Below are 26,826 nucleotides of genomic sequence, written 5' to 3' on the forward strand. Positions count from 1 at the left end.
TTTTCACTGTAATATTTAGTCAATATTACCATGGACTGGTACCTGAAGCGGAGGGCTGATCACCTTTCCTTCATGTGTAAACGATCAAGATAACACTGCGTTTATATGACACAGTGCCCTATGCACCATTGGGGTGCGGATAAGGGTTTTATTATATTATTATTAATATATACACAAATATTCCAATTTCATAATATTTTTGTAGGCCTAAGCACTTTGTTAATAATTTCAATTAAAATATAATAATCAGGAGCACAGGACTGATAACCTCTCTTTCATTAATTAACGGTTGAGTGAATACCATGCTTAGCATACGCAGGTGCTCTGTGCACTGTTGGGGTCTGACAGGGGTTTGAAGAAAGATTTTGTTAATAATAGATACAATACCTTCACTGGTAGGAACTGTGTCGTAATGACAGTTGAGTAGTAGACTGTGGTTTTGGTTTGAGCCTTCCAAAACAGCTATCACATTCTGAATATTGTCGTAGACATTTGTGAAAGATGGTTCGCTTTTATACATAAAAGCTCCACTGTCTTTCTGGATCTGAAAAACATGAATATTATTAATAAATAACACATTTTGAATAGATACTGTCTGGTTTAAGTGATCGTTTAACCTTTCCCGTACTGATCAATAAAAAATTAAACGTGTTCCAAAGCAAGTTACCGAAAGACTCCAGTTCGTAGTTGTATGGAAATCTTAGTACGCAGCCCGTAAGTATTATTAATAAATAACACATTTTGAATAGATACTGTCTGGTTTAAGTGATCGTTTAACCTTTCCCGTACTGATCAATAAAAAATTAAACATGTTCCAAAGCAAGTTACCGAAAGACTCCAGTTCGTAGTTGTATGGAAATCTTAGTACGCAGCCCGTAAATATTATTAATAAATAACACATTTTGAATAGATACTGTCTGATTTAAGTGATCGTTTAACCTTTCCCGTACTGATCAATAAAAAATTAAACGTGTTCCAAATCAAGGTACCGAATGACCCTAGTTCATATTTGTATGGAAATAGTAGTACGCAGCCCGCAACAAGTATCAACTCGCTGCCAGCTGAGTCATAGACACGACGTCTGCTCCAACGCGCGTTCAAGCGTGACTGAGCAAGAGCAAGACGATAAGCAAGAGGCTGGAAATTGTCTCGTTCTTTGTCTTTACAGTAATACCACATTTATTAGAGTGAAAGAAATAACAAGTCGCTAGCAGACAAAAAATTTATGTGCTAATAAAGGGTCCGCCATCTAAAGTTTTTTTTTTCAACTAGTGCTTATTTCGTGAATGGTAACACTTAGCTCATGTCTGATTTGACAGATAATTAGTTTTATCCTTCCGCTAAGCGAATATGGTTGTGTATACGCTTGAACAACGCTGGAAAATATTGCGACATTACTTTGAAAATCATGGTAATGTTGCAGAATGTGTGCGAAAATTGCGTACGGTTTTTGGAAGAAGAGAAGCACCGTCAGCTCCGTATGTTCGTTATCTTGTGAAAAAAGTGAAAGAAACTGGCATCCTCATCGATAAACCAAAGCGTGAAAAGCCAAAAACAGTGCGTACACCCGAGAATATCGATGTTGTGGCAGAAAGTGTGCGTGAAGCGCCATCAACATCAATTCACCGTCGTTCTCAACAATTGAACATTTCGGAGACATCATTGAGACGAATTTTGCATAAAGACCTTGGTATGACGCCATACAAAGTCCAATTGGTTCAGGAGTTGAAGCCAACTGACCATCCAATGCGTTTTCGCTTCGCTGAGTGGGCCTGCGATCGACTTACAGAAGATGCCGATTTTGCCAAAAAAATCATCTTTTCGGATGAAGCTCATTTTGATCTTGGCGGGTATGTAAACAAGCAAAATTGTCGTATTTGGGGCACAGAAAACCCGCACGCATACATTGAAAAGCCGGTACACCCAAAACGAGTCACTGTTTGGTGCGGATTTTGGTCCAGAGGCATAATTGGGCCATTTTTCTTTGAAAATGAGCAAGGAGTGGCCGTTACAGTCAATGGCGATCGTTATCGGGCCATGTTGAACGGATTTTTGTTCACAAAAATTGAAGAAGAGGATATTGGCAACACTTGGTTTCAACAGGACGGCGCTACGTGCCACACAGCCGAAGCTACACTCGATGTTTTGCGCCCTTTTTTCAAAAAAAAAAAGTTATTTGGCGGACCCTATATATAAGAACATAGATCTCGCGGAACTGACTGATGATGCTTTTTATCAAAAACAATATTTTGAAACATTAAACGAAATTTCATTTCATTTTAAACCCTTGTGTGGTGCAATTCAATGCCCGATAGTACATAGGGCACTGCATTATATAAACGCAGTGTTATCTTGATCGTTAACACATGAAGGAAAGGTGATTAGCCTTCCACTTCAAGTACCAGTCCAAGGTAATATTGAATAAATATTAGAGTGAAAAATCACTTATATTTATTGGACCCCCCCTGGGAATCAAACCCGGGACCTCCCGTATGGTAGCTAGCGTGCTGACCATTACACTATGGAGGCGGACATATGTTTAACGAAAAGAAACTATAAAAATTTAAAAGGAAATTTTTTCCTTAATACTATTTTTAAGATCACAAGAGTAAGCAGCTCTTACAATACTATAGTTATTAAGTTAAAATTCATATATGGGGGATTTCGTTTCCCCCGATAGAGTACTGACATTCAATATATCGACTTTAGTAAACTTTGCCAAAAATGTGACTTGTTAATGTAATGACTATGGCACCTTTGTTATTTGAATGTATTTTTCTTCTTATCATACGTTCTCTACCGTTACCAACCTACCTGCAGACAAACCTCTAATATAGAGGCTTGTCTAGAGGATTAAGTATCATTTACATTTTGTATATAACAAATGATTATATTTTACATAAATGCGTAGGTTAGCATTGTTCACTGTGTATATCAGTGGTTCTTAACCGGTGCATGTTTGGTTTAGGAAAATTTCGATGAACAAGAAAGATACATCCACCGTTTGTCGAATGAGGATGGGTCATTGCTGCACGAGAGAGCACCTTGCGAGGATTGGTGTCTTTGACTCCCCCATTTGCGAGTGTCGTTATGAAGAGGAAGACCTTTACCACATATTCTTTGTTTGCCCAATAAATGACCAAATGCCAAAAATTTTTCAAACTCTGGCCCAGCTTATTCCCCTCCCTACAGATATCCATCTCATCCTGGCGAGCAGGAACCCAATTATGTACAGACTTTTAGTTGTTTTTTTTTAATTAAATGGAATAAATTTATAGTTTAATAATAAGTCTATCATTTTTTATAATTAAGAATTCAATTAACTTGACATTGGCAAATGCTATGTATTTTATGTGCAACGCCATTCCATATAAAAAAAAACCGGTGCAAGTGCTCCGCGAAATTCTAAAAACCAAAGTTTATTATTGGCTCATTTACTGTGCGATTTGAGTTACAAATATAATGAGTAGATGGCAGCACCCTTGCAAAGTGAAGTTGTAAGCACTCACCTCACAACTGCGGTCGAGATATCTTTGATTCTATATCATCATACTTAGAACAATTTAAAACATATAATGGGAGTTATGTGTAGGAATTTGTATAGACAATGCTCCATCAATGGTAGGTTCATTGAAAGGATTTGTGACCCTTGATATGTGAACCTTGGTTTAGCAATTTGGATGAAAAATGAGAGTGTAGGCGATCTAACTACACCATCGAGTTGGCAGCGCTGACAGGACACGTAACGACGAATGAGAACGGAAATTGCCGAGTGAAACCAACGCTGGAACAGGCCGAGCTCAAACGCGTTGAGAGCCACCTAGTGCGTTGAAATCATCGGACGTTTTTATTGCGACTTTCATTTAGCTTCTTTAATTTATATATATAGAGTATTAAGTATTTTGTTATTATGATTTCAGTGTAATTGCACTAATATAAATAAAAGGACTAACTGTGAGTAAAACATTCTTTAAATTTCATTCTGGCATATCCTCATTATACTAAAAACGTGATCCCTTACCGTGATCACAAAACACGGCAACATGTCGTCATCACCAAAAAATAGTAATACACTATAAGAGTAACTACATCGAAATTAGACCTAATACCGCTGAAATTTGTAAAAACCGACAAGTTCAGGTGTCATATTAAATAATTATCGACGCAATTTTTTTAATTTTATTCAACGTTTTTTTATGTATTTTTTAAATTAGTGTAATTTTTAACTTCCGTCTGTAATAAAATAATCCTCCACCTCTGTAATGATCAGTACGCTCGGCTACCGTTCTGGAGGTCCCAGGTTCGATTCCCAGGGAGGTTAAAACAAATATGGGTGATTTTCGCCCTCATATTTATTTAATATCACACTGGACTGGTACAAGAAGCGCAGGGCTGATCACCTTGCCTTCATGCAATTAACGATCAAGATAACACTGCGTTGCTATGATACAGTGCCCTATGCACCATTGGGTGCGGATAAGGGTTTAAAAAAAACAGTTTTGTATTTCATAAAAGTTATCTTTAGTTTTGGTGTACCGCGAAATTTCCTTTTGATCAAAAGTGACTTCAAAAAGGTTCAGAACCACTGATGTAGAGACTAACCTCAAACGTTTTGATAAGTAAGTAAAATACAATCCATAATCCGAGGATTAACATTTTATTACTAAAGATATGAAGATTATCAGAGAGTTGAAATAATCCATGAAATAATTGTGAGCGCGGTTGATTTAAGAATCTCGTATAATCTTTTAAAACATGTTTTAACCAAAATCATTTAAAACAAAATAAGCTGATTAGGTTTTTTCATTTAATTATTATCTTTCAATGGATTTTGATGTATAAGTAAATAAATAAAATATAAATACAGACAAAAATAGAGAAAAGAGAAAAAAAATATATTCCAGAATGAAAAATAATCATTGGAAAAATATATGGTTCTACGAAAAAAATAAATAAATAAAGAGTAATATTAAGACCATGTTCAAGTAATTCAAATACTTGAACATAGTCATGATCATGCCAAGTTTTCCTCGGTCTTTTTCTGCTTCTATTACCAATCACATTCACCTCATAAATTTGTTTAACCATCCTTTATTCACTTGTTCAATTTACATGTCCAAACCACCTCAACACACCTTTCTTAATTTTATTTATAATGCTTATCTTAGCCTTGCATTTTTTCCTTATGTACTACTTCAGTCTTCTTCTTGGGTCCAGTATTGAACAAAGGCCTCCTTCTTGGAATTTCGAAAATACCCGCATGCTGAGAACTCTTTATAACTCCTTAGTGCGAAGTAGACTCGAGAGTGGCTCAATGATTTGGGGGCCACACGAGCTTAAGTACTCTCTTATGGTAGAGAAAGTCCAAAAGAAGTTTCTGAGGTATCTCCACATGAGAGAGTACGGCTATTATCCTTGGCTCTACCCCACCCAGTTTCTCCAGGGTATACTTAGCTACAAAAGTTTAGAGACTAGAAGGAATGTGTATTTGATTACGCATTTTTATCGATTGTTGCGCGGTATGATCCATAATCCTGAAATTATCCGAAACATTGGTCTGTGTGATCCCGATAGTTACCTAAGACAGCGTCGGCATAGATTGTTTCACATTCCTATACACAGGACCAACCTGCCGATGATTATGCCTGTAGGAAGAGCTACCTTTATGTTGAACAATATCTCATTGATATTGATCTGTTCCATGTGTCTGAAGGAGTTTTCACCTTTAGCAATAGTTCTTGCAATTTTTTTTATTTTTGTATGTATTTTAATGTATACGATTTAAATTTTTTAGTTTGTAATGTATAACGCTCACTCCTTTCAAGAACATCATAAATAAAAAATTGACAATTTTTCAGTTGTGCATATTTTCGGAATGCCCATAAAATGTACTTTATCCCAGCAAAAGCGGAATATTTTTAACTTAATATTTACCCACTGCAGGGCAGAAAGTGTTGTTTTTTACATTTTGAAGAAAAGGTGTGGTTTAATTATTTTTTTAAATATACTAAATATTTTTCAAATTGAAAAAAAACCTTCAGGTTTTACTTAAAAAGATTGAAATTGAAATTGAAAAATTTACCTCATACAGCAGAGATTGCGAGCTATGAGCCTTTTCCTTAATAGCTTGTAATTCTAGCATGAGGGCTTGTGGTGCGGCGACTTCATTACTGTTGGATCCAACAATTCTCGGTCCCAATCTTGTCAACTTCTGCAAATAATTTCTGGAACGAGTTCCACTGAACACATGAGCGTTGTCTTCCTGAAAACCAATCCAACATCGTATAAACATGTGAAAAGATAAGTACCGTAGAACGGGGTTACTTGAACTTTGATGTGTTACTTGAGCCCAGTACAAAAAAGAGATTTAAATCTGTATTTGGTAAACAATAATGAACGTATTGTGTCAATAAGTGTCACTTGTTTGGGAAATAATGAATCATGTCGGTACATTCATTATTGTAGACCAAATACAGATCTATTTTTTTTTGTACTGGGCTCAAGTAACACATCAAAGTTCAAGTAGATCCCTTCTACGGTATATGGTCCAAAATTACATTTTAATTTGCCTAAAATGGGGGTGAGAGTGACCGCACCCTTATTTATGAAGCGCCCTTAAGGTAGTATTTTACGAAAGTGGCGCTATATAAGTAATCCAAATTTATTATTATTATTATTTAAATAACATCCCTTTTGTGGAAGAAGTTTAAAAAAGCATGTTAACATCTCAACATCGATGAAGAAAAATCTGAATGACTGGATTTACAGAGCTTACGACTTGTCATAGGCTGGTTTCATTCACCATTATGCCGATGATTGACAACCACACTACTCAAATTTTTGGATCTCATATATATTTGTAATTTTCATATGCAATTTTCATAAATATTTAATGTAAAAAAAGTAGTTACTCAATTAATACAGCAGTTATTTATAATTTTTTATTTTTTATGTTCTAGCACTATCTACCCTCTGATTGCAAACAGCTATATAAGGTATCAAACATTTTGACCAATATTACTAGTCTGTTTTTGGTTGGTTGTACATTGTACATAATATGTACATGAAGTTTAAATAAATAAATATATCATATTATTTCACGTCGCTTCATGTTTGAGTTGACGCCAGTATCTATGCTTGATTTGAGAAAGCTATTATTCAGCAGAGACTCTTTATATTTAAACATATGCAAGTTCCTTACTAAATTATTTTACATACTGGGAGACGCCTGAAAACATGATTTTGAATTTATGATGATTACAACTTGACAAATAATTCCTTTAATTGACACATTCTTTCACATGTGAGTTCTCAGCAGCATCTGTGATCGAGTAGAGTTACCTTTTTATTTAGCAGAGACCTTTATTTTAAAGTAAGTATATGAGATTTTTCCCAGTTTATTTAACATACTAGGTCGTATACCCTGTAAATACCCAGACTTCCATATTCTTCACCATCTATGTTGAGATGTTAATATATAAATAACTCTAAACTGGAAAACCCAGATATGTAAAGGATTTTAATACCCTTAAAATGTTGTGAGTTTAAATAAGACTTACCGCATCCAATTCCGTAACCACATGTGGTAGAACATGATCTATGAGGTGGATAATATAGTAGGCAAGGCATCCGACCAGCAATACGATGATGGGCCAACTCCACGAGATAGAATGTGGGCTGTTTTTTAACACAACTTTTGTTTTTTTTTCAGAGGAACTCTGTTTACTGTCACCAACTCTATTATATTCCATGATATTGAGCAATTCCTTATACAAAAATGTTCTCCAAATCTCACTTTTTCACTAACAATACATAATTTTCTGTTATTACCTTCCTTCAAGGATGATGGGGAAGAATAGACACTTATTAAATAAATTATAATATTAACTCCAGATTAGAGAAATATGTGAGATCGAAGATGTCATTAGGTGGAGAAGGCAACCAATGTATGCGCTTATATATAACATTGTTAATAGTAAAATTTGTGTGCGACCAATCATTACATATGGGATCAAAAGAAGTGACAATAAAACGAGCTAAGAGTGTCAGAAATGAAGACTTTAAGAAGCATATCTGGCAAGACTCTATGAGATTGAATAAGCAACAACAGGATAAGGGAAATATGCAAGATCAAATATGTCGTTATGTGGGAAAAGCAACGAAGAAGACAATGGTATGCGCGATGAATGGATCTATTAAGACTCCCCCATATTGCACTGCATGGTCCACCCTAAGACTCCCGGGCAGACCACCAAAGAGGTAAATTGACAGCTAGGAATACAGGAGGCTAATCCCCATTAAAAATAGGCCAATAGACCTACATCAAGAAGAGGAAGAAAAACAAGGACTCCAGATTTGTATTTACATATGAATTAACTATTTTATTTATTGTTTCGGTATTAACTTTGTGGTAAGACATGTTACAATGATTAAAGAAAACACTTGTTTTTTACCTCTTGAGTTTTATTATAGACTACATGTTTCAGAAGTTAAACTTCCATCATTCAGGTCTGTATAATAATGTTATTATACAGACCTTAATGATGGAAGTTGAACTTCTGAAACATGTAGTCTTTAATAAAACTCAAGTGGTAAAAAACAAGTGTTTTCTTTAATCATTGAATTATCAAAAAGTATGAACAAATAACGAGATGAACAAATTAATCGAGAACAAGTATGAAGTAAGACCATATGCTTGTTGATATTCCAATGGATTATATACATTAGGAGTATATAATTTTAAAGCTGTTAACACATTGTTTGCGGCGTCCACATTCATTGTATCATTAATAATAATCCCTAATTGTATTATCAACATTTATTTCTATATTACAGGGTTTAAATATTTTCATAGAATCTATTGTTTTATAGAGATGTACCAAAGCACTAATTGTCAACAATAGTCCATTTTCAATTTTCAACAAATTTGTAAGAAAATTACACAAGAAATAAAATTGTCATGAAGTTTTTGGGTAATATATCCAAAATAAAACACGGTTTTTGTTGGATTGAATTCTACATTTATTTATGTATATTTTAATACGTAACGCGTTTCGTTTTCTTAGGACATTATCAAACACACTTCTTAGGACATTATTGAGTGTTTGATAATGTCCTAAGAAGAATAAACGCGTCACATATTAAAAGATACATAAATAAATGTAGAATTCAATCCAACAAAAACCGTGTTTTATTTTGGATATATTACCCAACAATTCAATATGGAATTCTACCAACTGTCTGCAGTTACAATAAATAAGTCATGAAGTTGTTAACATATGAACTCTTCATCGCTAACCCATTCCATTATTTAGCTTTTGCAACTAATTAAAAATATGTAAAAGGAACTACAACACATATCGCTCACTCCTTTCAAGAACGTCATAAATCAAAAAACTCGATTTTTCAGGAGAACGTTTTTAAAGTTTAAAATTATAACACAATGTATTAAAAATAAATATCAAGCCACTTACTGAACTTTTTACTGTGCAACAGATCTTTTTAAGTAAAACCTAAAGGTTTTTTCTCCATTTGAAAAATATTTAGTTTATTTTAAAAAATTATTAAACAATACCTTTTCTTCAAAATGCAAAAACAACACTTTTTGCCCTGTGGCGGGTAAATATTAAGTTAAAAATATGCCGCTTCTGCTGGGATATAGTAAATTTTCTGGGCATTCCGAAAACATGCACAACTGAAAATTTACGAATTTTGATTTATGACGTTCTTGAAAGGAGTGAGCGATATGGAAGTGTTCTACTTCTATATTTATTGTGAACTTTTGGGATTATCAGCCTTTCACTGTAGGTCAAGCAGGTAACATAATCGTGCACTAAAGGTACTGAAGTGGAGGGTTGATTACCTTTCCTTTGTGTGTTAATTAATGATCAAGATAACACTACGTTCATATGATGCAGTGCCCATCATATGATATACCATCGGGTGCGGATAAGGGTTGAAAGAAGAAAAGGTACTTTAATATCTCTAACTATAGGATGACTGGAAAGATACGGAAGAGGCTTATATCCAGCAGTGGAGGACAGAGGGCTCATGAAGAGAAAGAAGAAGATAGGATCACTCAAATGCTAAGAATATCACTGTAAAATATCAAAAGGAATCAAACCCGAGACCACTTAGTAAGTAGTTGGTACAAATACACTAACTTCTACATTATAAAACAGACACTACATAAAAAGAAATTCTATACAGACACTGTTTCTGTTGTGTTTATAAATACCTACACACGGACTTGATATTTCTTTAATTGGAATAATTAATTACCAAATATAGATACAGTACAGACTGATCAATGTTTTATATTCAACTGATAATTGTTATATAATTTCTCTAACATATAACCGTGATTAAAGTACAGATTAAATTTTCAATGCGAAAGGCTTAGTAAAAGGATTAACACAAGAACAACTAGATATGCTTAAATTATTTTTGGATTTGGCATTAACTTTGTGGAATCACTCGATGATTTAATTATAATAATAAATAAATAACAAAACTTGTATCAGACCACTTCTAAGGTAATTATTGTAATAATTACCTTAGAATAATAAATGTAAGTTTCGAGAACTACAGGTGTTCTCATCGACAGGTAAAAATAAAAATTGAATCTAGTCATATTTCTTCTTCTAACCCGTATCCACACCTAATGGTGCATAGGGCACTGCATTGTATTGACGCAGTGTTATCTTGATCGTTACTTACATGAAGGCAAGATGATCACTCCTGCGCTTCAGGGACCAGTCCAGGGTAATATTAAATAAATATTAGAGTGTAAAATCACTAATATTTATTTTCACTCCCCCCTGGGAATCGAACCCGGGACCTTCAGCACGGTAGCTAAACACGCTAACCATTACACTACGGAGGCGGACATTATTACATTAATCAATTCAAAAGTGGTTTAATATTTTGATTTATTTCTTTATTTATTTATTGGTACAAACGCCTGAAAGGCCTTTACATGAACAATATTCTTCTTCTTCTCTTTGTAGATCCTAAGGATCTGTTTGTGCCTCAGCATGTCGCTCTTGGGATGTTGACTCCCAGCTGTCTTTCCACCTTTTTGGAGGTCTGCCTGGGGGTCTGCGTCCTTCAGGGTTTCTTTGAAGGGATATAAGTGGAAGTCTGTCTTCTGACATTCTGTTTACATGGTCATTCCAGTATCGCCTTTGTTGTCGTCCCCACTTCACAATATCCTCTGTCTTATACATGCTATGCACAAAATAATTTGACAATTACAGCAATAATAATTCTATTACAGCAATATAATGTAATGTAAGTATACATATTAAAGTACATGACATAAAATAAAATACATACTTAGAAGGGTAAAAAAAGTAAACATAAAAAATGGGTAAGGGCATTATGAGAATCGCACGCAAAGCCATTGATAGAATATAATATTCACATGTCATTTAAATTTAGAGACATCAGACATTGCTGTTTGAAAGTGAAGTCAGTGTTGAATATATCCATATGATTTACAGTACTTTTTGCAAGAAATTGAATACTACGCTTATATTTAAATACATATGATTGTTTGTAAATACAAAAAGGCATTATCAGAAGTTACATAAGTAATACGAACTTAATATGACCTCTTGATATTAACACTGATTATCTATCAGTATAGATACACAGTTATATCATAAATAAAAATACATACTTCTATAATGTTCAGATTTTATCCCTCAGTAAAGAAACACCCAAAACTATCTTCATCGTTTAATCCTTATCCTCACCCAATGGTGCATAGGGCACTGCATCATACTACGTAGTGTTATCTTGATTATTACTTACATGAAGGCGAGGTGATCACTCTTGTAAGCACTTCAAAGACCAATCCAGGGCAGTATTAAATAAATATTAGAGTGTAAAATCATTGATATTTATTTTCAACCTGCCCTGGGAATCGAACCGGAGACCTCTAGCACGGCAGCTAAACATGCTAACCGTTACACTATGGAAACGGACATAAAAACTCAGTCCCAAAAATAGTGTGTGCATGTTAATTCAACTAAAATAATGATATTAGACAAGATCAGTGTTGCCAATATTTACATATGAAATCAGCATGCCAATAACAGGGTATGTGGGGAGAGAGGGCAACACTCCTTTTTACCCTACATAAATTAAATTAAAAATAGTGACAATAAATATCAAAACTTTTTATTTTACAATATTTTTAGAAAACTATTTATTTTACTATTATATTTACATATTATTTTATTTATTAACTACATATACGTATCTCAAATAGAGACCAATCATTTTTTATGTGCTAGGAATATGGAAGTCTGGACATTCACAGAGCTCATCACCTGGCATTGACTGGCTTAAGTTTACATTCACTATTCTGCCAATTATTGGACATCCATATTACCTCAAATTTCAAAAACTTCACATATGCCGTATTGTAATGACCACATTACTATCTTAGTTACAAGAGGATTTCTGGTTCACAAATTTTTCAACAGATGGCCGCTCCATCTGTCAGTTCTATCTGATACTTCAATGTAATTGTTTATGCAACATTTTAAACAAAACTGTAACAAACATTCAACATTGTAACAAAACTGCATATTTATTATAAACAATATTCGAAAATTGACAAAATATAGATGTTCCATAATGGGTAGAATGATGTATATTCTTTTTCTTTCTTCTTCTATAGCCTTTTTCTTCCACTGCTGGATATGGACCTCTTCTGTATTCTTTTATTCCCTTTAGTCTGTTACTTTTTGCAGCCAGTTTCTACCCCCCACAGCGGCTATGTTGTCAGACCATCTTTTTTGAGGTCTTCCGATACCTCTTTTATTCTCCCAAGGTCTCCATCTCAAAATTTTAAGAGTACACCTGTGGAGTCCTGTCTTGCAAAATATCCCCCCTCCATTGCCATTTGAGTCTTATTACGTGATCTATATCTGCTAGCTATTTTGATTCTGTTCCTAATTTCTTATTTTCTTATTTTATCTCTCAGGCTTAAACCAACTATGGATCTTTCCATGGATCAGTGTTTATTTTAAACACTTTTATTTTTGGTACCTATCTCCAATCGGTTTTGACAAGAACCTTGTTATCTTCTGGGATGGACATGAACTTATATTGTTTACCCACGCACTGGATATAAGTGTTTTTTGTCATTTGAGTCTCTCTGCTTTTTTTTGGGTCAGCTAAGGGGTCCATCTTGTAGGGTCACGTCTTGCGTGATCACTAGAGCCAGCAAATACAAGAGTGTAAGCTCTGTGAATGCCCAGACTTCCATATTTTCAGCATATAAAAGATGTTCCCTATCTGTTAAGGTAAGTTTTTCATTGGATCTCAAAAAACATAAGCGGTGTAGGAGCTAATCCAGGGGGTGATTTGAGCCCATTTGGGGAAATTGGACAGAAAATTTTTAAATTCAGAGGTAATGAATTTGCTGTTATCTTTTTCGTGAATGTAGTTTCCTGCTAAGCCAAAATCTACCATGGGAGCCGATAAAAGTACATCTTCAGTCACCTGGAAAAAAAATAATATTTATTTTTTAGCATTTTTTTGTTTGTTGGAAAATATTGCTTCTTAGCAAAAAGTATGCCAATATACACATTTTTTTGCACATAAAGTTAAAAATAAATAAATAAAAATTTAATTGGCAATTTTTAATTTGACGTCTTATGTATGTTAAATAATAATAAAACCCTTATCCGCACCCCAATGGTGCATAAGGCACTGCGTCTTATAAACGTAGTGTTATCTTGATCGTTTACACATGAAGGAAAGGTGATCAGCCCTCCGCTTCAGGGTAATATTGAATAAATATTACAGTGAAAAAATCACTTATATTTATTTTACCCCCTTGGGAATCGAACCCGGGACCTCCAGAACGGTAGCCGAGCTTGCTGACCATTACACTACGGAGGCGGAGGCTACGGTGTATGTTATTTTAAATAAATATAAGAGTGACCTCCTGGGAATTGAGCCCACAACCTCTAGCATGGTAGCCAAACACGCTAACGACTACAATACGTAGACAGACATATATTACTTATTCTCTCTCTTAGTCCTCATTACTGAGGGTTGTAACCCTTGTCTAAGCAATGACTCTTTTCCAGTCATCCCTTGACTGCGAGGTGCCTGCTGCTGCCTTAACCGGATCCACGCGGCTCGCATAAGCGTATGTGTTTTAACAAGACATGCCCCATACGCGGCTGACATAAGCGTTTGTGTTTTCACTTTGCTCCAAGTTTCGAACCTCAGTTCAACTTGGAGGGATTTTTTCATGGTGTGGAACTTTGGATAAAATAATACGTCAATCCTCGGCCTTATGACATCTGTTGAAATATCTGACTAATAATTTGTAACATCACAAGGATAAATAAAACAACAGATCCCTGATTTTTCTTGCAGTCGGTAATTAGTCCACGCCATAATCATGCCCTATATCTGTCTCACTCTCCACGCTACGCATCGCCAGTGGGTAAGAGTGACACACGATGCGTGCTTTGATTTATTTATGTTACGATCTAATTTGTTTATATTACGATATATTTCAAGAATAATGTGACACACGTGTATTATAGAGTACCAAAAAGGCACAATGAATCTCATTGAACGTTTTTGTTTAGGAAAATAAATCGTTTCATAACTAAATACATGATAAAAGTAATCATTTAAAAAACGGCGAAATACAGCCGCGCACGAGCGTCTCTTAGGAACAAAGTTAACGCGTTTAAAAGGTTAATATGATCGGTCCATCGTCTGGGGATCTTCCTCTCCCTCTCTTCCCCTCCAGGCTTCCAATCATAATTGCTACGCGCAACGTGTCCAAAAAACTGAAGAATCCGTCGTGTACAGACATTGGACAGAGTGAAGCCTTCCAAGTGTTATTCCTGACGAAAAAACTCGTTGGTGCATCTAGTTGCCAATGGAATTCGGAGCATGCGCCTCCAACACCACTTTATGAAAGTGTAAATTTTTCTCCTTTCTGCTGCTTTTATGGTCCATGTTTCAGCAGCATAGAGAAAAATGAAGAGGACCAAACTCCTGACAAGCTTTATCTCTGTGTTGTTATTTTTTTATTACTAAGCATGCTGAAACAACTTACATTAAATGAAATTGCAAGGTGATAATTTTGTTTTGTTTCTCCTCTAACAATATGCAGAAAGTAGGTGGGCCGTCCTTTCCACACTCCCGAGGGCTTCACTTCAGTCGGCAGACTCCACCCAATCACTGTCATGTTATCTCTCGGAGAGAACGTCACAGTCAGCCTGCTGGGACCTGAACAAATTAGTTTCAATTTACTATATATACCATAAGTCTCTTCTTCCCCGTCTTATTCCTCATTACTGAGGGTTGTGACTCTTGTGGAAGCAATGACTCTTCTCCAGTTAGCCCTTGACTACCACCTTAACTTGATTGGTCCATCGTGTGTGGGATCTTCCTATCATCCTCTCCCTCTCTTCCCCTTCAGGCTACTGATCACAACCAATAAGTGACACTGTGAGTGACAAAAACAGTAAAAAAAGTTATGATGTAAAATGGAATCCTAATATGCTTGCAGACCAATGATGGACACTAAAAAGGGATGTTGTTTAAGCAAAATATAGTAAACTTAAAAAAAAAATTGTTATTTAGATTAACCCTTAGTCGTTATGTATATATCGCCACTATGTATCTTTATGTGGTTTAAATAATAAGAGGCCGGGATACGTACTAACGTAGGTACAATTCTGTCCCACCAGTTGCTCAAGGTCCTTGCTAGCATTAAGTCACTTAAAGTTTGTGAAAACTTTAGAAGATCAGTTGGTAGGGGACTTTTAATAGGCCGTCTACTCCTTAAACTGAGGTCCGCCTAGATAGCAAAGTACATGTTTTGCGTATATGATCACAAAGAAACTGTGGTTTGCTCACGGAGGGACAAAAATTAGCAAAGGCATGAATGAAATTTTGAGTTTTGTGACACTTGTCCTGGGGAGCCTAGGATTCATTTGGGCTATTGTTTTGTTAGAGGCCATACATTGAAAGACTATAAAATTTTAAAATAGTAACCAATCGTCTTTATTTTTCTCCAAAAAAAAGCATTTAAAACATGTATCGATTGGTTTTATTGTTAATTTGCATGATACCCATTTCGCATGATACCCAATTCGCAAAAAAGTACACTCGAGTTACTGGTATGTCATACAAAATAAGGCTCGAGTGCAAAGGGTTAAACAGTGTTACATGACAAAATTCGTTGTTGATAAAATTATTGACCTTTTCTGATTCTATTTGCACTGTAAGATTAAGTCATTATATATATATATAGTTTACCTTGGAAGTATAATCGAAGACTGCATTGAGGTGGTTGCGGGATGCAGGAAATCCGATGGTCCACTGTTGTATTAACAGAGAAGGAAGGACCCGGAGAGGGAATCCAGCTGCTCGTAGGACTAAATGAATAAACATAATATTATATTATTGCAACTTGATGATTCCATTATTATACATCATCAAACCCTTATCAGCACTCCAATGGTGCATATGGCACTGCATTATGTGAATGCATTATTATTATACATAGGTTCTTTTATAATATGAGACATATAGATGCTCTTGTTTTTATTATCTACTGTACAAAAATGTCTTTATTCCAATTCATTAAATTTGTTTAAATTCTGTTCATATTTCAATTATTGAATTATACTTTCAAAAACACTATATGTAGGTAGTGTAGGTATTAAAAAATTATAATATATGTATTTTTAAATATAATTTTAAAAAATCTGCCTCCGTAATATACTAGTAAGCCTGTTAGGTCTCGGGTTCGATTCCCAGGGGGGTTAAAATAAATCTAAGGTATTTTCCACTTTAACATCACCCTGGAATGATCTCTCTGCTTCAATTTGATACAGTGCCCTATGCACCGTTGGGTTCGGATAGGGGTCATTAAAAATTGTCCCAACTGCATTCCCGAATCTGATACAGAAGCATTTAGGCTTCCTGACAGACCCTCTCTTGCAAAGCAATTTTTTGATTTTATTTTATGAACTTATTTGTGAAAATCAAAAAACATATTATACAAAATTGTATCCCGTGTAACTGTATAACAGAATGTCAGAAGACAGACTTCGACGTATCGCCCTCCAAGGCAACCCTGAAGGACGCAGACCCCCAGGCAGACCTCAGAAAAGATGGAAAGACAGCTGGGAGTCAACATCCAAACAGATCCCTATGATCTACAAAAAGAAGTAGAAGAAGAAGAAGTATCTTGTGAATTAACATTTAATAGCTGTCAATGTCCCTGTCACTGCCAATCTAAATAAATACAAGTTTTAGCAAGTTGGTTTGGGTCAGAACAATATATATATAAAAAGTACGCTGATATGTAGTTAGATTTATCACCTCGATGCAACCATTCTAGTCAGGTACTGTGGTAATCCACAGTACATCTCTTCATCGCAGTCCTTCTGCAGTGAGTGCAAGGAGCGCCCCTTCAGGGGAATGGTCCGGGGACTGTTCCTGTCCAGATTCAGCACAAAGTATCCCGTCTCCTGTCTTCTCAACACGCTCTCCTCGTCATAGAACTGACGGTCAGAGTGCTGAAATTAATAAGAAACATATTGAGCATTGTGCTGAGAGTTGAATTTTCGAATTTGTTATCTACTTCAACACCTTCAATCCTACTTAAACAAATTCTAAAAAGTAAAGGGATTCTGACTTGTTTGAAAAGGAAAACATACAAATCATGTGTACTGCCAGTGACTACATATCACTCACTCCTTTCAAGAATGTCATAAATCAAAAAACTTGATTTTTCAGGAGATGGTTTTGAAAATTTAAAAATAAAATGAAATGTATTAAAAATAAATATCAAGCCACTTATTGAACTTTTTACTGTGCAACAGATCTTTTTAGGTAAAAACTGAAGGTTTTTTCTCCATTTGAAAAATATTTAATATATTTAAAAAAAATAATTAAGCAATACCTTTTCTTCAAAATGCAAAAACAACGCATTCTGCCCTGTAGCAGGTAAATATTAAGTTTAAAATATGCCGCTTTTGCTGGGATAAAGTCGTTTTCTGGGCATTCCGAAAACATGCACAACTAAAAATCGACCATTTTTGATTTATGACGTTCTTGAAAGGAGTGAGCAATATGCATTAACCACTTAACAGTAATATTTTTGGCGAGAAAATTCGTCAGTACAGGAAATCATCACCAAACAACTCGAAACAAGACTACCCAAACACTGCACGCGTAAGTCAATAAAAAGAAATACTTAAATATATTTCGCTCCGGCAAATCAATACCACCAAGTTGGAATACGATTTGCCCGAACAGCACTCGGACTCATCAATGCAACACAAAATCCTTGCCTGAGTCACGTGAGGGATAAACTGGCAACTGGTTAAATACCATGGCTCTGATAAAAGGAAATGCAGAGAAGCTCAAATGCACACAGTGATCCATGGGAAGATCCACACTTGGTTTAAGCTTTAGAGATTAAATAAGAAATGAAGAAATTAGGAGTAGAACCAGAATAGCGGATATCATGGATTGCTAGGCGAAGAATGTTTGCAAAGACAGAGTGGTGTGGCGTTCTATTCTCTCTGCCAACCCCTGCGGAGAAGCGGCGTGATGGTTAGTTAGTTAGAGACCTCGAGATAATAAAAGAGGCATCGGAAGACCTCAAAAAAATGGTCCGATGAAATAGTCGCTGTGGGGGGTACAAACTAGCTGTAAGCAGCAACTGACCGAAAAAATGGAAGGATACGGAAGAGGCCTTTATCCAGTAGTGGATGTGCAATACAAAATGAACGTTCGCTTTGGAATTTGCATTTGGTTCTGTATATCTTCCTATGGTTGATGACAGTTGGGCCCTATTTCATACTGAGAGTTCTATGGGTTGAAAAGGCAATATAATACTCTGGTCAAGTGCCTTACCATGATCCAATGACGCTGTGGAATGGGATCCGATCCACTCCTGTAGGGATGCCCAAGGTTGGTACTCAGAGATATAGGAACCATTATCAGAGCAATGGCTCCCAAAATACCCAACACTATCCCAGGCCTTCCCGAAAAACATAATATGAGGTCCTAAAACAAAGAGAAATATATAACACCTAAAACAATGTCTATTTTCTGAGTTTTTGTATGTTTATTTTTATTAATGTTTTACTTAGTAAATACCACTATTTCTTAAAATCTACTGTGACACGTGTTTCGATGCATTCCGCATCATTTTTAAACACCGTATGTGAAGCTAATTCTAAATTTTAGAGTTGGGTCCTTGAGACATTGAAGGTTGAAGAGGGGGTAGTAGCTGTTTTTTATTTTTATTTATTAATTTGATTTTTATTATTTATTTTTATTTCTTATCTTTTGTATGTTTAACTAGATTTTTTGCCTTTGATTTTCAGGAATACATTTACTGTTACTTATAAATATAATACTGTCCGCCTCCGTAGTGTAATGGTCAGCACGCTCGGCTACCGTTCTGAAGGTCCCGGGTTCGATTCCCAAGGGGGGTAAAATAAATATAAGTGATTTTTTCACTGTCATATTTATTCAATATTACCCTGGACTGGTACCTGAAGCGGAGGGCTGATCACCTTTCCTTCATGTGTAAACGATCAAGATAACATTGCGTTTATATGACGCAGTGCCCTATGCACCATTGGGGTGCGGATAAGAGTTTAATTTTTTTATTTTATATTTATGGTTTTAGGAAATTAGGAGCAGAATCAAATAAATAAAAATAATAATAAAACGAAAATGGGGAAAGCATTTTGAATGTTCAAAGTTTAATTTTAGAATTCTAATGATATTTCTTCAAATCCAAAATTTTCTATTTTAAAATATCTCTTTAAAAAAAACCTTCTCCTTATCATTCATCGTTCACTTTGTGCAATACCACGTAAAAATAGTACCACTTTTAAGTGGTACTACTTACGCAAAGTGAACGATGTTAAGGAGAGTATTATTTTAAGGAGAATGTTATATTATCATACCACAAAGTTAACAATGCTTTCAATATACAAAAAAATCTCTTCATTACTCATGCTAGATTGATCTTTTGAGGGAATATGTTGGTATCTCTTCGAATCAACATTTCTTGAATTGGTTCAACCATTTTAAACAACCAAAAGTGGTTTTAAACTGCTAAAAACCATTTTTAAGATTTAAACCAACTTTAACTGTTATATACAGCCTTGAAAGCTATAGTTAGACTAGAAAATTCTCAATGTTGACTGAATAATACCACTTATAACTAATATTTTTTTTCTTTTAATGTTTGAAATTGATGGAAAACATATCGCTCACTCCTTTCAACAACGTCATATATCAAAAAATGTCAATTTTTAGTTGTGCATGTTTTTGGAATGCCCAAAAAATGTACTATATCCCAGCACAAGCGGCATATTTTAACTTAATATTTACCCGCTACAGGGCAGAAAGTGTTGTTTTTGCATTTTGAAGAAAAGGTATTGTTTAATTATTTTTTTCAATACCTAAATATTTTTCAAATGGAGAAAAAACCTTCAGGTTTTACCTAAAAAGATCTGTTGCACAGTAAAAAGTTAAATAAATGGCTCAGTATTTATTTTTAATAGAATTAAAAATATTTTTAAACTTTAAAAACAATCTCCTGAAAAATCATGCTTTTTGATATATGACGTTGTTGAAAGGAGTGAGCGATATGTAAAATTGCCTACCAAGAAGTTTATCATATACATGATGAACACCGAAGAGACAATGGCCATGTTCAGGTCTCCATTGACACTTCCGGACCTGCCCATGATAGGGATAAGGACTCTGTACAATATCAAGATAATGTACATCTGGAACAGGGTCGAAGGTGTCTGGACTATCAAGTACGCCCAAAACCACTGGTTAACTGTGGAAAAAGAACTGCGTTTGAAATAATGTCTTCTTCTTCTAACACTTATCCGCACCCAATGGTGCATAGGGCACTGCATCCTTCCATACTTGCATACTCCCATATTCTTCTGCATCTTTAATGAGATGTCAAAAAATAATTTGATAATAGCTCCTATAATTGGAGATAAACCAGATTTTGTGAACAAGTATTTGGACACACTCAAAATGTTGTAAAATGAAATAAAATAAAATACCTGTTAGTGCGTGTCTAATTCTCAAAGTGGGGGCATGTTAGTTTGTTTAAATAAAAATATGGTGGCCATGTTACAATGTTGGGAAAAAGGCCTTAAAAGAAGGCCTAGGTCGATATTGGCCATTAATTTGTCTGCAACAAAAGAGGTGTCCGAAGACCCCAAAAGAGATGGTTTGACGGCATAGTCGCTGTGGGGGGTAGAAACTGGCTGCAAGCAGCAACCGACTAAAGGAAATGGAAGGATACGGAAGGGGGCTAAATCTAGCAGTGGATGACAGAAGGCTCATGAAGAAGAAGAAAAGATCTGTCTGAAAATAACTTGAGTCTGTGTACTAGTCATAATAAATTTTATCTTATTCTTGTTCTTCTGCTTAGGTAAGGACTGATCCTGTTGTTCTTAGAGCTTGCTCCTAATACATGGATATCCAGCTAACGCTTTATCATTTGGTTTTCTTCCTGGGGGTTTGCTACCTGTTATGCACTCGTATTTTATCACAACGCCCGCCTCCGTAGTGTTTATTTGTCCGCCTTCATAGTGTAATGGTCAGCATGCTCGGCTACCGTTCTGGAGGTTCCGGGTTCGATTCCCAGGGGGTTTGATAAATATAAGTGATTGATTTTTTCACTCTAATATTTATTCAATATTACACTGGACTGGTACCTGAAGTGGAGGGCTGATCACCTTTCCTTCATGTGTAATCGATCGAGATAACACTGCGTTTATATGAAGCAGTACCCTATGCACCATTGGGGTGCGGTAAGGGTTTTATTTATTATTATTTTATCACAACAAGAAAAGTTTACCTCGCCTGTAAATTGGAGAGGTATAAATGATGAGGTTCGCCACTGTAGAGAAGAGAACTGGAACCATGAGCATGGCTGCGGACCTGATCTCCATGCAAGTAAAGATGAGTAGCAGGACCGTCCAGATGATCTGGCCGGCCACAATGTTCAGCTGAGTGCTCTTGGCTGCCGACAGATTGTGCTGGGATAAATACAATGTCATGTGAAAACTGATCAATATTATTGTTTCATATTCATTGAGATGTGGGCAGAACACAGATCTCCTGGCTCCGTGATATAGAAGTCTGGTATTTACAAGGCTTATAACCTGTCACAGTCTGGTTTAGTGATCACTTTATATTCACCATACTACCCACAATTGACAACTACACTACTCAAATTTTGGAAGTCGTACAAACAAGATTAACCCCATGACGTTCTATGATAAAGTTCACAACGGACATCTTTGATTGGATTAACCACTTAATGCTAGGGTTATTTTTATAATAAGTGTTCACAAAAAAAAATCTTAAAATTTTTATTCAAAGTTTATCCAATTTTTAACTAAAATATAACAATTTTGAGCATATTTCATTTTCAATTATGTCTACAACATTTTGTATAAATTCATCGTCGAAAAAGTAAATGAAAAATGAAAAATTGGCATTTAGCATTGAACGCATTAAGCGCGCGAGCGTGACTCGTTCAAAAGTATGAAGCGGTTAAGAAAGCTTTTATTTAGTGGAGACCATTTTATTTGTATGCAAGATCTGAACTCGGATTATTTTACATAGCGGTAAACGCTTGAAAATATGTTTTAAAATTTTTATGGGGCATAAAAAATTGTACCCAGTCATATATATAATCAAAGGGACAATCCAATCTTGATATACTTGTATAAACATTCAAAATTACTGCATTATCATCGTTGAACAACAAACTAGACAAAAATATCTAAATCTTTTAGTACTCAACCATGATACACGATTTACACACAACGAAGGTTTGATAGTCCCAAGAATTAACAATAAATATGGGAGTCCAACACTGCAATATATCGTTCCAAACGTTTTTAATTTGTTGCCGACGGAGGTTAGAGGTCAAAATAAAATATGGAACAAAGGCGAAATAAAGGAATGGGTGAATGATCAAGAGTTAATTTTATGAAAATTGTAAAATGTTTGTATTCTTAATTTTTCTCTCTTTTTTGTCTTTATATTAGGTTAAAATGGTTAAAAACAATGAAAAATGTATTCAAAAAGAACTCCACTGACAATACACACAAGGTGGCTTGGTGGGTCTCAGCAAAATATATTTTTTAAGTATGTTAAAAATTGTGATTTAAATAAATGTATACAATTTATGTAAATAATAATTATAATTTGACCAGTTGAGCTTATATTTTTACAACATTTTGAGTGCGTCCATTGTACCATTCTATCCGTGATTGACAACCACACTACTCAAATTTTTGTAACTCCTACATATGTCATTAATCTCATAGCACTAAGTGTGAGTTCACTAGAGCCATCTATATTTGGGAAAGCTTTTATCTAGCAGAGACCCTTTTATTAGAATGTGTTTTGAAATGCCTGAAGGTATGATTTTCAATTTTTATGCAATCATTTTTATGTTTAAAATCCGGAAACTCAAAATGTTGTAAGTAACTCAAGATGTTGTAAGTCACTCAAAATGTTGTAAGTAACTCAAAATGTTGTAAGTCACTCAAAATGTTGTAAGTCACTCAAAATGTTGTAAGTAACTCAAAATGTTGTGAGTAAAAAAAAAAAACTAGCATCAAGTGGTTAAAACATCTATTTCTCACCTTACTTCTTCTCCATTGTTCTACCAGCATAATAATTAGTCCGTAGGCTGCCAGAAATGGACACCAGAATATGGGAAACAGTAGCCAGGTGTTGGAGTACCAAGGCATGGCTAAACTAGACACTTTGTCTATGGAAAATCCCATTATCATGGTGGTGAGGAAACCAGCCAATAGTCCAAACAACCTTCCCAGTATGGCAAATATAAATTCAACCAGTATTGACTCTAAACAAAAATGAAATCAGGCAATTAACAAGTAACAGCTCGAATTGTAACTAATTAGCTTATTACACACGTGATTAATATTTTGTGTAGGTTTACCCCTTCGTATGTGAATGGTGCATATGCTGGTGCATGTTAGTAATTCTCCTGACGAATACGTCTCGAATACGACTAAAATCTCAATGGGTGGTAACATACGAACATATTCATGTTTTAATTAGTGAAGCGAATTTACCTCTTTTTAGAACATAATTATATTTGGTTTCCTTCTTCCTTGTAGCACGGTCAAGGACCGCGAAACATTTATTCCAACATTTAGAAATTGGCTCCATTATTCTTTTAATTGGTCTCAGAAATTTAGATGTAGCTTTTTCAAACATTCTTATAACATAACTGATTTCTTTCAACGGCCTTTTGAGTAGCCCCCATCCCTTAGGAAGGAGTTTCCCTGAAAGAATATTAATTATTTGAATAACCTTTAGTTGGTAGAGTTCTGCAGTGGAAACCATGGGATATGAAGAGAGGAATAGGCCGGCCCCAGAAAAGATGGGCTGATGACATTGTCCCCCTTGTGGTAGTAAGTGCATTTTTATCGATTGTTGCGCGGTATGATCGATAATCCTGAAATTATCCGGAACATTGGTCTGTATGTTCCCGATAGTTACCTAAGACAGCGTCGGCATAGATTGTTTCACATTCCTATACACAGGACCAACCTGCCGATGGTTATGCCTGTAGGAAGAGCTACCGCTATGTTGAACAATATCTCATTGAATATCGATCTGTTCCATGTGTCTGAAGGAGTTTTCAGAAGCGGGATTCTTCTACACCTTTAGTAATAGTTCTTGTATTTATTTTATTTTAATGTATACGATTTAATTTTTTTTATAGTTTGTCATGTATATATTAATTAAAATAAATAAATTGAATTGAAGAGTACTGAAAAAGCCCAAACGAGAGAAGTCTGGATAAAATTGTACAAAACGCATTAAGCACCACCATTTAGTATTAATTAAAGTAAAAATTAGAAATACATCTGATTTAATCATAAATAATTTTAGGTAAGTACCCACGTACATGTAAAAAAATAATATTTTCAGCACTACGTCTATTAACCCTCGATTCCCGGTGTTGTGTACCTTATACATATTGCTTCTTATAACCATAAAATCTCTATCAGTATAATAAATACAAGAATAAGATTTTAGGTATTCCTCCATAACATATTTACGCATTGATTTAAAAAATAATATTAATAATAATCAGAATTTATCGGGTACATCGGAGGTATTTTGTGAATATCAGAAATAAATTTGCGTATAAACAGCGCGTGAAGAGTGTACGGGAACCGCGACTCTATATTCGTATCTCACTCTTGCATAATTGCACTGTGCAAGCGTGAGGAGCTCAAAGCTCAATGTTTTCTGGCTAGCGGCTAGAGGGCGCGGCAGTAGCTTTTGGGCTCCCGACAAGAGTGGATCTATGCTTGTTCCGTGAGCGTTGCCAGATGGTTTTCAGCAAATAAATCTAAATTATTATAATTTTTTACTTCATTTATAATTAATTAAGGGGATTTAAAATTGCTAATTTTTATTGTGTGACTACCCAAAACCGGGACTCGTGTTTTATTTTAGCACCGGAAGGGAAAGGTTTAATATGAAAAAAAAAACAATCAGTTCTAAGTTTCTTCAGTAAATATTTTTAAAAATGTACGTAGGGCGACATCTATTGCTAAAAACTTGAATCATTCATGTTTGGTACTAATTATTATCATATTTTACTCATACCTTTTGACCATGTCGTATTTGATCACATGTCATGAACAATTTTATTTAATTATTAATAATAGTCAATACTCACATCGTTTGAGGCGCCCTATCAACACGACTACACCAAGCATGTGCAACACACAGACAGAAGCGTTAATGATAATTCCGGCGGTGTCGGAGTATCGAACCATGAACCATCCCAGATAATCAAAGTACACCATTTTCCCTGGCGTTTCCTGTCAAATGTAAAAAAAGAATAAAAGAGAAAGAAATTTTTAATTTTATCTTTTTTCTTATTAAATAGTATTATTTTTTGACATCTCATCAAAGATAAAGAAGAATATGGAAGTCTGGTTATTTACAGGGCTGACATTTACAGGTGATCACTTTACACATGTGTAACATTCACCAATTCTACCCATTATTACAAACCACATTACTCAAATTCTTGGAAGCTCTATATATATATGAGCCAATTTTGAAACATTGTTCTTGAATCACTAGAACTTCACTAGAGACATCTATTTGTGAGATGAAAAGAATAAGCAGAAACTCTTTTTTTAGTATGTTAGGTCCGAATCCTGGACTATAATCAAATACATTATTTCACTAGAGCATGCCATACATATTTATGGCTACAAATTCATCTGAATGGAAAGAGATAATTATAAATGATATTATGTATTCAATAGAGTTCTAACCTTGGGATCGTCCAGTTCTTTAGCATTTCCCAGCACTCGAAGCAATGCGAGAATATTGTCTCCCAAGTGTTGGATACTTCCCGATTGGACATACTGATAATCGTCATATTTGGTGTGGTAAAAATATCCATTACGGTAGAATGCAAAGTCCAAACCTTTAACAAAAATATTTGACTGTAAAATAATACATTTTTCTCACATTGAAAATTTCATTTTCAAAATTATAAACAGTCATAGTAAAGTATCATTTACAAAACATTTTTGTGTACTAAATATTTAACAACTAGACAATTGTTTATGCAGCTGTTTCCATCACTGTCTTTTCAAGGCCAGATTTTCTAAGACGTTTATTCGGCTGAATCTCTTTTAGCTATTTCACACACTTACTTATAGGCTTTTCTCTTCCTCTCTC

At 35.0% G+C, this 26,826-nt stretch overlaps 1 protein-coding gene across 1 annotated transcript in view; it reads right to left on the minus strand.

Moving 5' to 3' along the window:
* The window catches only part of LOC148307072 (endoplasmic reticulum metallopeptidase 1-like), a 36,332-nt gene that overhangs the window by 2,994 nt on the left and 6,512 nt on the right, over nucleotides 1-26,826 (minus strand). Inside the window, exons 7-17 of the mRNA XM_088263989.1 lie at nucleotides 26,415-26,569; nucleotides 25,805-25,949; nucleotides 24,180-24,392; nucleotides 23,724-23,947; nucleotides 21,920-22,100; nucleotides 20,697-20,878; nucleotides 18,925-19,077; nucleotides 17,383-17,579; nucleotides 16,312-16,430; nucleotides 13,964-14,016; nucleotides 6,083-6,262 (exon numbers count right to left, since the gene is read on the minus strand). Of these exons, the coding sequence (XP_088120115.1) occupies nucleotides 6,083-6,262; nucleotides 13,964-14,016; nucleotides 16,312-16,430; nucleotides 17,383-17,579; nucleotides 18,925-19,077; nucleotides 20,697-20,878; nucleotides 21,920-22,100; nucleotides 23,724-23,947; nucleotides 24,180-24,392; nucleotides 25,805-25,949; nucleotides 26,415-26,569 (1,802 nt within the window). The remainder of the gene's footprint in view (nucleotides 1-6,082; nucleotides 6,263-13,963; nucleotides 14,017-16,311; nucleotides 16,431-17,382; nucleotides 17,580-18,924; nucleotides 19,078-20,696; nucleotides 20,879-21,919; nucleotides 22,101-23,723; nucleotides 23,948-24,179; nucleotides 24,393-25,804; nucleotides 25,950-26,414; nucleotides 26,570-26,826) is intronic.

Source organism: Brachycentrus maculatus, unplaced genomic scaffold (genome assembly GCF_059751285.1).
Source record: "Brachycentrus maculatus isolate JH-2025_06_01 unplaced genomic scaffold, ASM5975128v1 h1tg000211l, whole genome shotgun sequence".
In the NCBI taxonomy this organism is placed as follows: Eukaryota; Metazoa; Arthropoda; class Insecta; order Trichoptera; family Brachycentridae; genus Brachycentrus; species Brachycentrus maculatus.